The sequence below is a fragment of the Cupressus sempervirens genome, chromosome 10 (assembly GCF_028749045.1).
Source record: "Cupressus sempervirens isolate cs-2001-9-10 chromosome 10, ASM2874904v1, whole genome shotgun sequence".
NCBI classification, from domain to species: domain Eukaryota; kingdom Viridiplantae; phylum Streptophyta; class Pinopsida; order Cupressales; family Cupressaceae; genus Cupressus; species Cupressus sempervirens.
In genome coordinates, this window is record NC_143127.1 from 745682735 (window position 1) to 745696353 (window position 13619).

The following is a 13619-nucleotide window of genomic DNA, read 5'->3' on the forward strand; positions in this document are numbered from 1 at the left end:
ATAAAATGGGAATATATAGGTATTCAAGAAAGGTATAGTACTAGAAAGAATGACATATAATTTTATAGTTATTTTGCGTACATCATGAGGGTTGTAATAATCATATGTTTGTACATTGAAAAATCTGAATATTACAAAAGGAAAACAAAATCCGATGACTAAAGAGCATTGGAAATACAACAAAGTCGTGAAAGAAATTGGTTATTAAGTGAAATACAAAATGAGTATATATAGGTATTGAAGAAAGGTATAGTACCAGAAAGAATGCCATAATTTATAATTATATTGCGTACATGGTGAGGTTTGTAATATTTTTATATTTATATTCAATTTTGTTTCTTTATATTAAAATGTGATATTCTATTATTATTATTTTTTATCGGTAAATGGCTAAAGCCTAGATTAATTATTATTTGTTTGAATTAATTATTATTATATGTTAAGCGAAGGTAGATTCGAACCCAAGACCTCCCACATGAGAGGCTCGCAAGTTACCGTTGCATTGTAGGCTTTTGCCTATTAAAATGTGATATTTATAAAGAAACTAATGATGAAAATAAGAACACACATACCTATTCAAAGTTTTATTGATTAATATAAAAATTTGATAATAATAACACTTCATAAATTAAACAATTCTATTAATGTCAACTAAATAATAATTTTATATTTTTCAGCTGTTAAAATTGAGGTTCTTCACAAATAGCTGCCATCCTTTGAGTGGTGAAACAACGTAAAACATAAGACCAAAGAATGTAGTCTGCTCTTCAATTTACACATGGCTTTAATCATTTATCTAGGTTTATTCCATCTGGTTGTCCATAACTATGCTCAACAATAAAATATCGTTCAAATACATATAAAAAAAATATTAAGGTGTAGAAAAATAAAGGATAAAAATCTATCACAATATCATATAATACAACTCATTGTAATTGTATATTGCTTAACAAATAGTAATTATAGTGAAAGGTGCAAAATAAACTATAGATTTTTTAAATTACTATTTTTAATCTTCATTTTAAGTTAACAATTAAACTTTCACTTAACTTTTAATTTAATTCATATAATATTACTATTATTATAGATGTGTTAGCATTTATTAATTTAACAATTTTGTTTCATTTTTTTAGATTATAGGTATTGTCTTTTTGACACTATATTAGATAATATTTCGATTAGCATATTAACATCTTGACCCTACTTTTCGAATTATAAAACCTATTGATTTTCAAAGATAAGTTGATGTCATTGTAAATTTATTGTCATGATCTCCAAATGTTTTCATTAAAAAATCTGAAGGCACCTAAAATCGGTTTTTCAATTTTTGTATCCATTCATGCATATGAGATCTTGGTAGGGGATGGTCTATGATAATATGATTTTTGTTTGCACTCCTCTCATAGATTATTCCACCTAAAGCTTCCTTCATCCCATTATATTATGTCTTACTGTATAGTCATTGGTCTTTTGATGCTAGGAATATCCATAGATAAGTCACAAGGTTTGAATTCGAATTTGAGTTCATTGATCATAAATTCAAATCAAATTTTGTAAGGGTACAAATTTGAGAAAAATAATAGACATTAAATTTAAGTTATATATATTTATGTATTTTTAAATATTAGTATTAAATCCATAAAATGGTCAATAGTTTAACATTGCTAAACAATTTAAACTAAATAACTTAATATCATTGTAAAATAAAATAATATTACATTAAATATATTAAATATCATAAAATTCGGATGAAGTTCGAAAAGGATAAAAATTCACTGAAAGTTGAATCCATAGTTCCAAAAATCGCCATGAAATCGCCGAAATCGCGATAAGATTCATGGCTCCTGATTTTTTTGGAATCGAAAATCGCTGGTGGCGATTTTTTCTTGTGAATCGCCTGAATCGCCAAAATCGGCGATTCATGGCAAAAATCGCCAAAATCGCCATCGTGAATCTCCAGAAATCGGTCGCGGCAGCAAGGATAGAAAGTTCAATTTTTTAAAAAAAACACATGTTTTATTTGCTTTCTAAGTTGACTTTCCTCTTTGTTATAACCCTAAAGAGCCTTCTATTTGCTTAGTATGAGTAGAAGAGAGGAAGAGTGAGAGAGAAGAAGAGAAGAGAATCCATAGGTTTCCAACCGGCAAGAAGGAAGAGCATCAAAGAGATCAGAAGTCCATTTGGGGAGGCCATAAATTGCATTGGGAGCATTAAGGAGGCAATATCAACACTCCTCAACTCATTTGCAAGAGGTAAGTGTTGGTTTTTTTTTTGCATGTTAGTGTAGTATGCATTTTTTGTTAAATTTTTTTAGTGTTCATTTGCAAATCTTGAATGTTTTTTATTTTTAGTTTTACTAAATTGCAAACTAGGGTTTGTTGTTTTGTAGTTTTTGTTTATTAGTTGCAAACTTTGATTTTTTACATGAATTTTTTTATTGCAGCAGCCCTTTGCTTTCATTTTCCAATTTCCACAATGGGTAAAAAAGATGAATGCTGGAAATATAATGAAGAGTTTCCTGGGAGAACCAAATATCAAACAAAATGTATATTTTGCAAAGAAAAAATAAATTCGGGAGGTATCTATAGATTGAAATACCACATTGCTGGCATACCTGGCCATGATGTCACAGTTTGCACTCAACAAACCGTTGAGGCAAAACGCTCTTGTTTAGTGGCATTAGAAAAAATTGAACAAGACAAGTTGACTAAGAAAATGCAACTTGAAGGGTTAAGAGGTATTGGCTCCCGTGCTCCCACATCCGCAACCGCATCTACATCTGCAAGTGCATCTGCATCAGCTTCCGCATCCGTAGGTTGTGTTGGGGAGGGTTCTTCTGGGCCTCCTTTTTATCCTAGTGCTAGTGCTCATGTGAGTGTTAGTGGTAGTCGGTCTCATACTGAGACAGAGTCCAACACCAACCTATTGCGGCCTAGAGTGCGGAAAAGCAGAATGGATAGTTACTTTGTGCCCCGCACTACTCCTGGCTCCCAACCCACGCTTGAGGGCATGGGTTTGAACAAGGAGATTCATGATGCTGCCAGAAAAGAGATTTGCAAATTCTGGTACTTTTGCAACATTCCATTTATTGCAGCCAGGTAATTGATTCTTTTTTCTTTGTTATCTTCAAAGTTAAAGTTAAAAGTAAAAGTAAAACTTTAATTATATCTACTTGTTTTATGATTTTAGTTTTTGACATCTAAATTTCTAATCAATATCATTATCTATTTGTGACAGGACTCCTTATTGGCAGAACATGATAGATGCAGTTACCATTTGTGGTCCGGGGTTTAAAGCCCCAACTGAGGCTGAGTTGAGTGGATACCTCATAGAGGAAATGGTTGAGGATATGAGGCATGAGCTTGAGGACAACCGAAAGGAGTGGATCGAAAAGGGTTGCACCATCATGACTGATGGTTGGACAGATAGGAGGGGAAGAACACTCCTCAATTTTCTTGTATCCTGTGGAGGTGATTGATCATTCTACTTTCCTACATACATAATTTTGAATCGTGATTGACTATTTCAAATTTTGATTTGTTGATTGCTAATAGTAATTATAATTCGTTGTTTTGTTACTTGTAGGATATACCATGTTCCTCAAATCCATTGATGCTTCTGCTCATGTAAAAAATGCCACATACTTATGTGAGGTTATTGAGGAAGTTATAGCAGAGGTGGGGGAACAACATGTGGTGCAAGTGGTGACGGATAATGCAGCAAGTTATGTTGCTGCAGGTAAACTTTTAACTTTTTAAGTTTTGAAAATAAATTTATTTGAATTTTGAACTTTTTCTAATTCTAACTTAGAATTTCTAAGTTTCCTAAGTTCTAACATGTTTGAAATTTGAATTTCTAATTATCTTAAAATTGTTGTAGGCAAACTTTTGATGGAGAGGCACCCCACCATATTTTGGTCCCCTTGTGCAGTACACTGCCTTGACCTCATGTTGGAGGAAATTGGCAAACTTGAGTGGGTCAAGTCATGTGTGGAAATGGCAAAAAACATATGTAAGTTTATTTATAATCATTCATTTGTCCTTAGCACAATGAGGAAGTACACAGGAGACAAAGAGTTAGCTCGTCCAAGGATCACGAGGTTTGCCTCGAATTTCATCACCTTGCAGTCCTTGTTGACATCAAGGGATGATTTGAGGAGCATGTTTGTTGGGCGGGAGTGGATTTCATCTTCCTATGCTACGACCACTGCAGGGATAGATGTGGTGGATTGCATATTTGATGATGATGGTTTTTGGAAACCTGCTAGAGAAATACTTAAGGTAATTTTATTGCAATTTAACATTTAATATTTTACAGTTTACTATGCTAATTGTTTAATGATTTAGTTTTACCTTATATTATTGAATTATTCTATGTTTAAGTTTTGACTCAAATTTTTGTTTTACTTTATATGTAGGCCACTGAGCCTCTTGTATCTCTCCTACGAACTGCTGATGGGGAGAAGCCCTCTATGGGCTACATATATGAGGGCATGGATAGGGCCAAGGAGGCCATTAGAGCTCAGTATGCAGGAGTGCAGGAGAAGTATGCCCCTATTTGGGACATCATTGATAGGAGATGGCAGAATCAGCTCCACAGACCCATCCATGCAGCAGCTTACTTTTTGAATTCGGCATTTCGTTTCCGTCCTGACTTCAAGGCGGATGAGGAGGTTCTCACCGGATTATATACAGTGATCCAGAGGTTGAGTACTGATGAGGATAGCAGTGCTGCAATTATTGAGCTTGATAAGTTCAATAATAAAGAAGGGCCACTTTTCTCTAGCAGGGTAGCCATAGATGCTCGGGAAACAATACAGCCAGATAAAAATTAAATAATATATTCAATGTTCATGAATCTAGATTCTAAACTTAAAGTTGATTATGTAATTTTAGAGTTAACTTGTAATTTGTAATTTGTAAATGAGACTAATTATTTTTATTTTCCCTTATTTCAGATAGATGGTGGCAAATGTTTGGGGCCACAACCCCAAAACTTCAAAAAATTGCCATTCGTATTCTGAGTCAGCCAAGCAGCGCTTCTGGATGTGAGCGCAGTTGGTCCATGTTCGAGCACATCCACTCGAAGAGGAGAAACAGGTTGACAGTGCAGAGGTTGAATGATCTTGTCTTCTTTCATTACAACCTCCGTCTTAGGATCAGACAGATTTTGGGCACTGACTCCTCTCCGATCATTCTGGAGGAGATTGATCTAGAATCAGAGTGGCTCACAGAGGTTGTAGATCCAGTCTTCACTGAGGAAGACCGTGCGTGGATTGACCAGGTGGATATAGAGGCTGAGGCAGCTAGAGCACGTTCTTCAGGCATTGGTAGACGCACACGTGCACGCACAGACACAGGCCCTAGCGACATTCGTGAGCCCATCTTATATGCGGGAGATATGGCTCGACAGTCCTCTAGGACCTACATTAGACGCCTTGCTACTAGGCAGACTGGATACTCAGAGGCTGAGGCTGAGGCTGTAGCCGAGCTTGAGGATGATATTGAGGATGATGATGACTATGAGCCTGAGGCTTGAGCTGGAGCCTTGTTTTTATATTTTGTTTACAGATATTGATACTGAATCATTGATAGACATATGTTTCAAAGTTTCAAACTTTCATGGATCTTCATCTTAGATTCTTACATAAATTTATGATTTGATGTCTTATGGATCATCTTACATACATTCTATGATTTAAATCATTATGATCATTTGATTTCTATTTACTTCAGCTAGCCTACAATTTACATTTTAGAATCTTAGATAACATAGTTACGTATGTGATGGATTTTATGTTTCATGTTTATGTATGTTAAGTTTTAACTTCTATTTGATGATGTTATAGTGTGCTTAAGTTATATTCAATAAAGGGTGCATGAAATAAGTTTTAAATTGTTAAAATCTTTAAATTTAAAGGGTTTTTTCAAATTTGCCGATTCATCGCCGATTGATTGCCGATTCACGATTTGATTCGGCCTTGCCGATTCCGATCCGATTCCGATTCACGTTTCTTTGGTTAAATTTCATCTATGAGATTCAATCAAAGAAACGTGAATCGGAATCGGATCGGAATCGGCAAGGCCGAATCGAATCGTGAATCGGCAATGAATCGGCGATGAATTGGCAAATTTGAAAAAACCCTTTAAATTTAAAGATTTTAACAATTTAAAACTTATTTCATGCACCCTTTATTGAATATAACTTAAGCACACTATAACATCATCAAATAGAAGTTAAAACTTAACATACATAAACATGAAACATAAAATCCATCACATACGTAACTATGTTATCTAAGATTCTAAAATGTAAATTGTAGGCTAGCTGAAGTAAATAGAAATCAAATGATCATAATGATTTAAATCATAGAATGTATGTAAGATGATCCATAAGACATCAAATCATAAATTTATGTAAGAATCTAAGATGAAGATCCATGAAAGTTTGAAACTTTGAAACATATGTCTATCAATGATTCAGTATCAATATCTGTAAACAAAATATAAAAACAAGGCTCCAGCTCAAGCCTCAGGCTCATAGTCATCATCATCCTCAACATCATCCTCAAGCTCGGCTACAGCCTCAGCCTCAGCCTCTGAGTATCCAGTCTGCCTAGTAGCAAGGCGTCTAATGTAGGTCCTAGAGGACTGTCGAGCCATATCTCCCACATATAAGATGGGCTCACGAATGTCGCTAGGGCCTGTGTCTGTGCGTGCACGTGTGCGTCTACCAATGCCTGAAGAACGTGCTCTAGCTGCCTCAGCCTCTATATCCACCTGGTCAATCCACGCACGGTCTTCCTCAGTGAAGACTGGATCTACAACCTCTGTGAGCCACTCTGATTCTAGATCAATCTCCTCCAGAATGATCGGAGAGGAGTCAGTGCCCAAAATCTGTCTGATCCTAAGACGGAGGTTGTAATGAACGAAGACAAGATCATTCAACCTCTGCACTGTCAACCTGTTTCTCCTCTTCGAGTGGATGTGCTCGAACATGGACCAACTGCGCTCACATCCAGAAGCGCTGCTTGGCTGACTCAGAATACGAATGGCAATTTTTTGAAGTTTTGGGGTTGTGGCCCCAAACATTTGCCACCATCTATCTGAAATAAGAGAAAATAAAAATAATTAGTCTCATTTACAAATTACAAATTACAAGTTAACTCTAAAATTACATAATCAACTTTAAGTTTAGAATCTAGATTCATGAACATTGAATATATTATTTAATTTTTACTTGGCTGTATTGTTTCCCGAGCATCTATGGCTACCCTGCTAGAGAAAAGTGGCCCTTCTTTATTATTGAACTTATCAAGCTCAATAATTGCAACACTGCTATCCTCATCAGTACTCAACCTCTGGATCACTATATATAATCCGGTGAGAACCTCCTCATCCGCCTTGAAGTCAGGACGGAAACGAAATGCTGAATTCAAAAAGTAAGCTGCTGCATGGATGGGTCTGTGGAGCTGATTCTACCATCTCCTATCAATGATGTCCCAAATAGGGGCATACTTCTCCTGCACTCCTGCATACTGAGCTCTAATGGCCTCCTTGGCCCTATCCATGCCCTCATATATGTAGCCCATAGAGGGCTTCTCCCCATGAGCAGTTCGTAGGAGAGATACAAGAGGCTCAGTGGCCTACATATAAAGTAAAACAAAAATTTGAGTCAAAACTTAAACATAGAATAATTCAATAATATAAGGTAAAACTAAATCATTAAACAATTAGCATAGTAAACTGTAAAATATTAAATGTTAAATTGCAATAAAATTACCTTAAGTATTTCTCTAGCAGGTTTCCAAAAACCATCATCATCAAATATGCAATCCACCACATCTATCCCTGCAGTGGTCGTAGCATAGGAAGATGAAATCCACTCCCGCCCAACAAACATGCTCCTCAAATCATCCCTTGATGTCAACAAGGACTGCAAGGTGATGAAATTCGAGGCAAACCTCGTGATCCCTGGACGAGCTAACTCTTTGTCTCCTGTGTACTTCCTCATTGTGCTAAGGACAAATGAATGATTATAAATAAACTTACATATGTTTTTTGCCCTTTCCACACATGACTTGACCCACTCAAGTTTGCCAATTTCCTCCAACATGAGGTCAAGGCAGTGTGCTGCACAAGGGGACCAAAATATGGTGGGGTGCCTCTCCATCAAAAGTTTGCCTACAACAATTTTAAGATAATTAGAAATTCAAATTTCAAACATGTTAGAACTTAGGAAACTTAGAAATTCTAAGTTAGAATTAGAAAAAGTTCAAAATTCAAATAAATTTATTTTCAAAACTTAAAAAGTTAAAAGTTTACCTGCAGCAACATAACTTGCTGCATTATCCGTCACCACTTGCACCACATGTTGTTCCCCCACCTCTGCTATAACTTCCTCAATAACCTCACATAAGTATGTGGCATTTTTTACATGAGCAGAAGCATCAATGGATTTGAGGAACATGGTATATCCTACAAGTAACAAAACAACAAATTATAATTACTATTAGCAATCAACAAATCAAAATTTGAAATAGTCAATCACGATTCAAAATTATGTATGTAGGAAAGTAGAATGATCAATCACCTCCACAGGATACAAGAAAATTGAGGAGTGTTCTTCCCCTCCTATCTGTCCAACCATCAGTCATGATGGTGCAACCCTTTTCGATCCACTCCTTTCGGTTGTCCTCAAGCTCATGCCTCATATCCTCAACCATTTCCTCCAGGAGGTATCCACTCAACTTAGCCTCAGTTGGGGCTTTAAACCCCGGACTACAAATGGTAACTGCATCTATCATGTTCTGCCAATAAGGAGTCCTGTCACAAATAGATAATGATATTGATTAGAAATTTAGATGTCAAAAACTAAAATCATAAAACAAGTAGATATAATTAAAGTTTTACTTTTACTTTTAACTTTAACTTTGAAGATAACAAAGAAAAAAGAATCAATTACCTGGCTGCAATAAATGGAATGTTGCAAAAGTACCAGAATTTGCAAATCTCTTTTCTGGCAGCATCATGAATCTCCTTGTTCAAACCCATGCCCTCAAGCGTGGGTTGGGAGCCAGGAGTAGTGCGGGGCACAAAGTAACTATCCATTCTGCTTTTCCGCACTCTAGGCCGCAATAGGTTGGTGTTGGACTCTGTCTCAGTATGAGACCGACTACCACTAACACTCACATGAGCACTAGCACTAGGATGAAAAGGAGGCCTAGAAGAACCCTCCCCAACACAACCTACGGATGCGGAAGCTGATGCAAATGCACTTGCAGATGTAGATGCGGTTGCGGATGTGGGAGCACGGGAGCCAATACCTCTTAACCCTTCAAGTTGCATTTTCTTAGTCAACTTGTCTTGTTCAATTTTTTCTAATGCCACTAAACAAGAGCGTTTTGCCTCAACGGTTTGTTGAGTGCAAATTGTGACATCATGGCCAGGTATGCCAGCAATGTGGTATTTCAATCTATATATACCTCCCGAATTTATTTTTTCTTTGCAAAATATACATTTTGTTTGATATTTGGTTCTCCCAGGAAACTCTTCATTATATTTCCAGCATTCATCTTTTTTACCCATTGTGGAAATTGGAAAATGAAAGCAAAGGGCTGCTGCAATAAAAAAATTCATGTAAAAAATCAAAGTTTGCAACTAATAAACAAAAACTACAAAACAACAAACCCTAGTTTGCAATTTAGTAAAACTAAAAATAAAAAACATTCAAGATTTGCAAATGAACACTAAAAAAATTTAACAAAAAATGCATACTACACTAACATGCAAAAAAAAACCCAACACTTACCTCTTGCAAATGAGTTGAGGAGTGTTGATATTGACTCCTTAATGCTCCCAATGCAATTTATGGCCTCCCCAAATGGACTTCTGATCTCTTTGGTGCTCTTCTTTCTTGCCGGTTGGAAACCTATGGATTCTCTTTTCTCTTCTTCTCTCTCACTCTTCCTCTCTTCTACTCATACTAAGCAAATAGAAGGCTCTTTAGGGTTATAACAAAGAGGAAAGTCAACTTAGAAAGCAAATAAAACATGTGTTTTTTTTTAAAAATTGAACTTTCTATCCTTGCTGCCGCAGCCGATTTCTGGAGATTCATGATGGCGATTTTGGCGATTTTTGCCATGAATCGCCGATTTTGGCGATTCAGGCGATTCACAAGAAAAAATCGCCACCAGCGATTTCCGATTCCAAAAAAATCGGGAGCCATGAATCTTTTCGCGATTTCGGCGATTTCATGGCGATTTTTGGAACTATGAATTTAACATATCCTGTGGCTAAGATCTATAGTATCTTTTTGTTTGATTCTGAATATTCCCAAAAGTCACCTCTCTTCTATTGCTCTTTCTACTTTGCCTCCATAAATATTATCTATTTATTCTCCAATCTCCATTGCTTGCTTACCTTCTCATTCTCTCATAAGTCTAAAACTTGTCAAGAACTTGCAAGTCAGATTGGATTGACAAACTGCTTGAAATCAGTTAGGTGAGTTTCTATTTAGTACTTGTTTAGCTGAGTTTTTTTACTGATTCTTTGGCGAGTTATCATAACCTGTGCTAGAAACTGGGCAGCCAACAATTTTTTTTCCAAATTTGTTTTTTAAAAATTTTTTTGCCATGATTTGAACAATTTTTAAACAGTTCTTGTAGCTATATGCATTCTCAACATTCTTTTATTATTGCATGTTGTTTTATTTTATGGGTTCAACTTTAAATATATTTTAATATGGTGAGTTTTACCAAGTCGTGAGGCTAGTTTTATGTTTTGAGTTGCTGCCATCTTCTATTCTAGCTTCTTCCTGACCTTTATTTTCTGAATTGTTCTTTTACGAAAGGTTAATATTAATTATATTCTTCCTTGTGCCCCTGTCTAGACCTTTTCTTCATTTTCTCCCAGTTTATGACAAGTGATATACTACAATGCTCATTTTTTTAAAGCTTGTACTGATTTTTAATGAATCCTTTTGCACACTGATGCAATAGCTCCTAATTCTCTGACTAAGCATTACCAAGTGCTGTATCAAAGTATCCATACAAATGGCATATGAGTGTTTGCGAAAAATATATTTGTCCATGGTGAGCTTTGAATGGAAAACAATGTTCTCACTTTATAAATGCCTTTCTTTGATAATTTTTGTAGTGTACATGCACCTCCTTGATAATTTTTGCAGTGTTTTGGCCATGCCAATGTTGATGCAGTCTTATTTGGTGCTTGGTTTAATACATCCTTGACCCTGCATTGTTGAATCTTCCTTAGAAGAAAACAACAATTTGAAGATTAGAAACTTTTCATTATATTTTTTGCCCTAGGGTTTGTCCTCTTTTGTCTTCTACTTTCCTCCTACTTGTGCTTCTCTCCAGTTTGTTATAGCTCAACCCTCTTTTGAATTTATCAGCTGTGTTTGTTCTAATTTCCACTAGCTCATTGTACGTTTGTTTACCAACTCACTTTTTTAGATCACTTGATATCCTTCTTTGTTCTACTTTTCACTAGCTGATTGTATGTTTGTTCATCAGCTCAAGTTTCTGAGAATCTGCGAAGTACATATAAGCTTTCTCAATTTCTACATTGCCTGCAAAGTCCTCTTTAGCTACTTATCAACTCAATTTGCTTTTATTCATGATGAACTTTATTGCTAAGCTTCAATCACCGATTAATAGCTTCTCTCATAAGGCAATATATTAAAATGTATTTAATCAAGAAATATGCTGATAGGTTGTTATGTGGGCTAGTACATTGAAAAGTTCCTTAATAATGCAAAGAATGAAGTTCAGGTGGCTTTCTGGGACTGCAAGATACAAATAATTTCTTTAGGAATGACACTGCAAATAAAATTGCGATTATGCTATCCACATCATTAATATTGCTACGTCTTCGGCTTCTCAATACGTCCAAGAGTTTTGAGTCCTAGTCTTTGGAAAATACATAAAAACATAAATTTCTATTTGCTATGTGTTCCATGAGAGTGTTCCTTTGCAAACTCAGCTGTTTATTTAGAAATTCAAGAAAACAACCTTTTTGAAGTCCACCTAAATTTTGATTGTGATCAATTGTTAAAGTAACTTAATGTATTTTTCCTAATGCTGCAATAGTTAACTTCATTTTGATACTTGAGCTATAGGAACAGCCTTTTGTTAAGTTACATTTTTTTTTTTGAGATTTTGTTAAAATATATTATATTTCACATATAGCAAACATACCTTCTTCCACTCTGCTCAGACCACCACTTGTAAAACAACATTTTAGAAACCAAGTATTCATTATATGTCAGTTTTCCTAGGTATTATCATAAATCACATTCACACAAGTGTATGATAGGACAGTGTGGCTTATCTCTAGGCAGGTGATTCACAAAAACATTACTAGAAAGATAAAACCCAAAAACCCAAACTTGCTACTTTATGCTACTACCTTCATCAATTACTCAAACTTATCCAAAACTTGTTGTCTATTATATGTGTTGCATGCAACCCAAGTCAGCTACTCGGTAACCGTCATAATAATATAATGTTCTAATTGTTGTTTAACATTTTAACCCCTGTATCTCAATTCACAGCGTAGCATCTTTTTAAACTAGAACAGCATAGCATCTTTTTAAACTAGAACTTAATTGTAGTTGGATTTACTTCTGAGCGCCATTTGCCTCTTTTAGTCATTTCTATATCTCTCCCCTCCTCCCTCCCTCTCCCCTCTCCTCCCTCTCTCTCCACTTTTATGCCACCTGCTTCTCTCTCTTCTGTTTGATCTCTACCCTCTCCTCCCTCTCTCTCTGCTTTTATGCTGCATGCTTCTCCCTCTTTTGATTGATCTTTTGAGTGGTCCATTTCATTTTAGCTGTCACGGACAATTTATTACCTTGAAATTATCTATTAAATGCCCAAAAAAAATTCTTAGAAGAATCTAGCAGTACTCTCATTATTTGACATTACTTTCTAAACCAATCTTCAGTCTGGAGAGATTTCAAACTTGCTATCCTGATGCTTTTCTCCATGTTTTGAATGTTGTTATGATGTTGCAGGTTCTGGCGAAATCCTCAAAAATGATTCCAGGTATGCTTTTTTATCTTTTGACCTTGTTGTAATTCTGCAAATTTGAAGAGATTGTGTAAAGAACGATAATAGGTTATTACGTTTATTTTCATTTGGCAGAATTCTTTGCATCGAAAAAAAAATGATCTGCCAGCCTTTTTTTACTCAAACAAGAAGTATGTGAGCAGTCACATTCTAAAAAAAAATAGCAAATGACTAACCAAAGGACTACTTTGCATTTCAGTGATGCTGGTGGGAGCACTATTTTATGGCATCAAGTATACTGTACCAGAATACATTTGTACCTTTCTCGTTGCTAGTGGTGTATCTCTTTTTGCTCTGTCCAAGGTATCATATATTTTGAATATTTTATAAGGTTGCATGTTGTTTGTCTGCACCCACTCAAACATTTCCTGAGAGGCCTCTTTTGTTGCAGACTAGTTCAAAGGTTGTAAATAAACTTGCCCACCCAAATGCACCATTGGGTTATGGGCTATGTCTTGTCAATCTCTTCTTGGATGGATACACAAATTCTACTCAGGATAACATTAAGAAAAGGTGATTCTCTCCGCAT

General features: G+C 35.6%; 3 protein-coding genes across 3 annotated transcripts in view; 2 read left to right on the forward strand and 1 right to left on the reverse strand.

Annotated features, from left to right (window-relative positions):
• Positions 1-13619, forward strand: part of LOC149536044 (UDP-galactose/UDP-glucose transporter 3-like) — a 40784-nt gene that overhangs the window by 26291 nt on the left and 874 nt on the right. Inside the window, exons 4-6 of the mRNA XM_089803130.1 lie at positions 13036-13066; positions 13290-13393; positions 13482-13603. Of these exons, the coding sequence (XP_089659256.1) occupies positions 13036-13066; positions 13290-13393; positions 13482-13603 (257 nt within the window). The remainder of the gene's footprint in view (positions 1-13035; positions 13067-13289; positions 13394-13481; positions 13604-13619) is intronic.
• Positions 2227-4849, forward strand: LOC149536045 (uncharacterized). The gene is made up of 5 exons (XM_089805639.1): positions 2227-3098; positions 3238-3470; positions 3586-3738; positions 3880-4280; positions 4418-4849. Exons 1-5 carry the CDS (start codon positions 2425-2427, stop codon positions 4832-4834), a joined length of 1878 nt encoding a protein of 625 aa, XP_089661765.1. The 5' UTR covers positions 2227-2424; the 3' UTR covers positions 4835-4849.
• On the reverse strand, positions 7251-9243 carry LOC149536046 (uncharacterized). Its single transcript, XM_089803131.1, has 3 exons — positions 8593-9243; positions 8325-8477; positions 7251-8183 (listed from the first exon to the last, which is right to left on the reverse strand). Exons 1-3 carry the CDS (start codon positions 8804-8806, stop codon positions 7756-7758), a joined length of 795 nt encoding a protein of 264 aa, XP_089659257.1. The 5' UTR covers positions 8807-9243; the 3' UTR covers positions 7251-7755.

Coding starts and splice junctions, on each gene's coding strand:
- LOC149536045 (XM_089805639.1), top strand. CDS start 2,425: ATGAATTTTTTTATTGCAGCAGCCCTTTGCTTTCATTTTCCAATTTCC. Junction 3,099..3,237: donor ATTCCATTTATTGCAGCCAG/GTAATTGATTCT, acceptor TATTTGTGACAG/GACTCCTTATTGGCAGAACA. Junction 3,471..3,585: donor TTTTCTTGTATCCTGTGGAG/GTGATTGATCAT, acceptor TGTTACTTGTAG/GATATACCATGTTCCTCAAA.
- LOC149536046 (XM_089803131.1), bottom strand. CDS start 8,806: ATGATAGATGCAGTTACCATTTGTAGTCCGGGGTTTAAAGCCCCAACT. Junction 8,478..8,592: donor TTTTCTTGTATCCTGTGGAG/GTGATTGATCAT, acceptor TGTTACTTGTAG/GATATACCATGTTCCTCAAA. Junction 8,184..8,324: donor AGCAAGTTATGTTGCTGCAG/GTAAACTTTTAA, acceptor AAATTGTTGTAG/GCAAACTTTTGATGGAGAGG.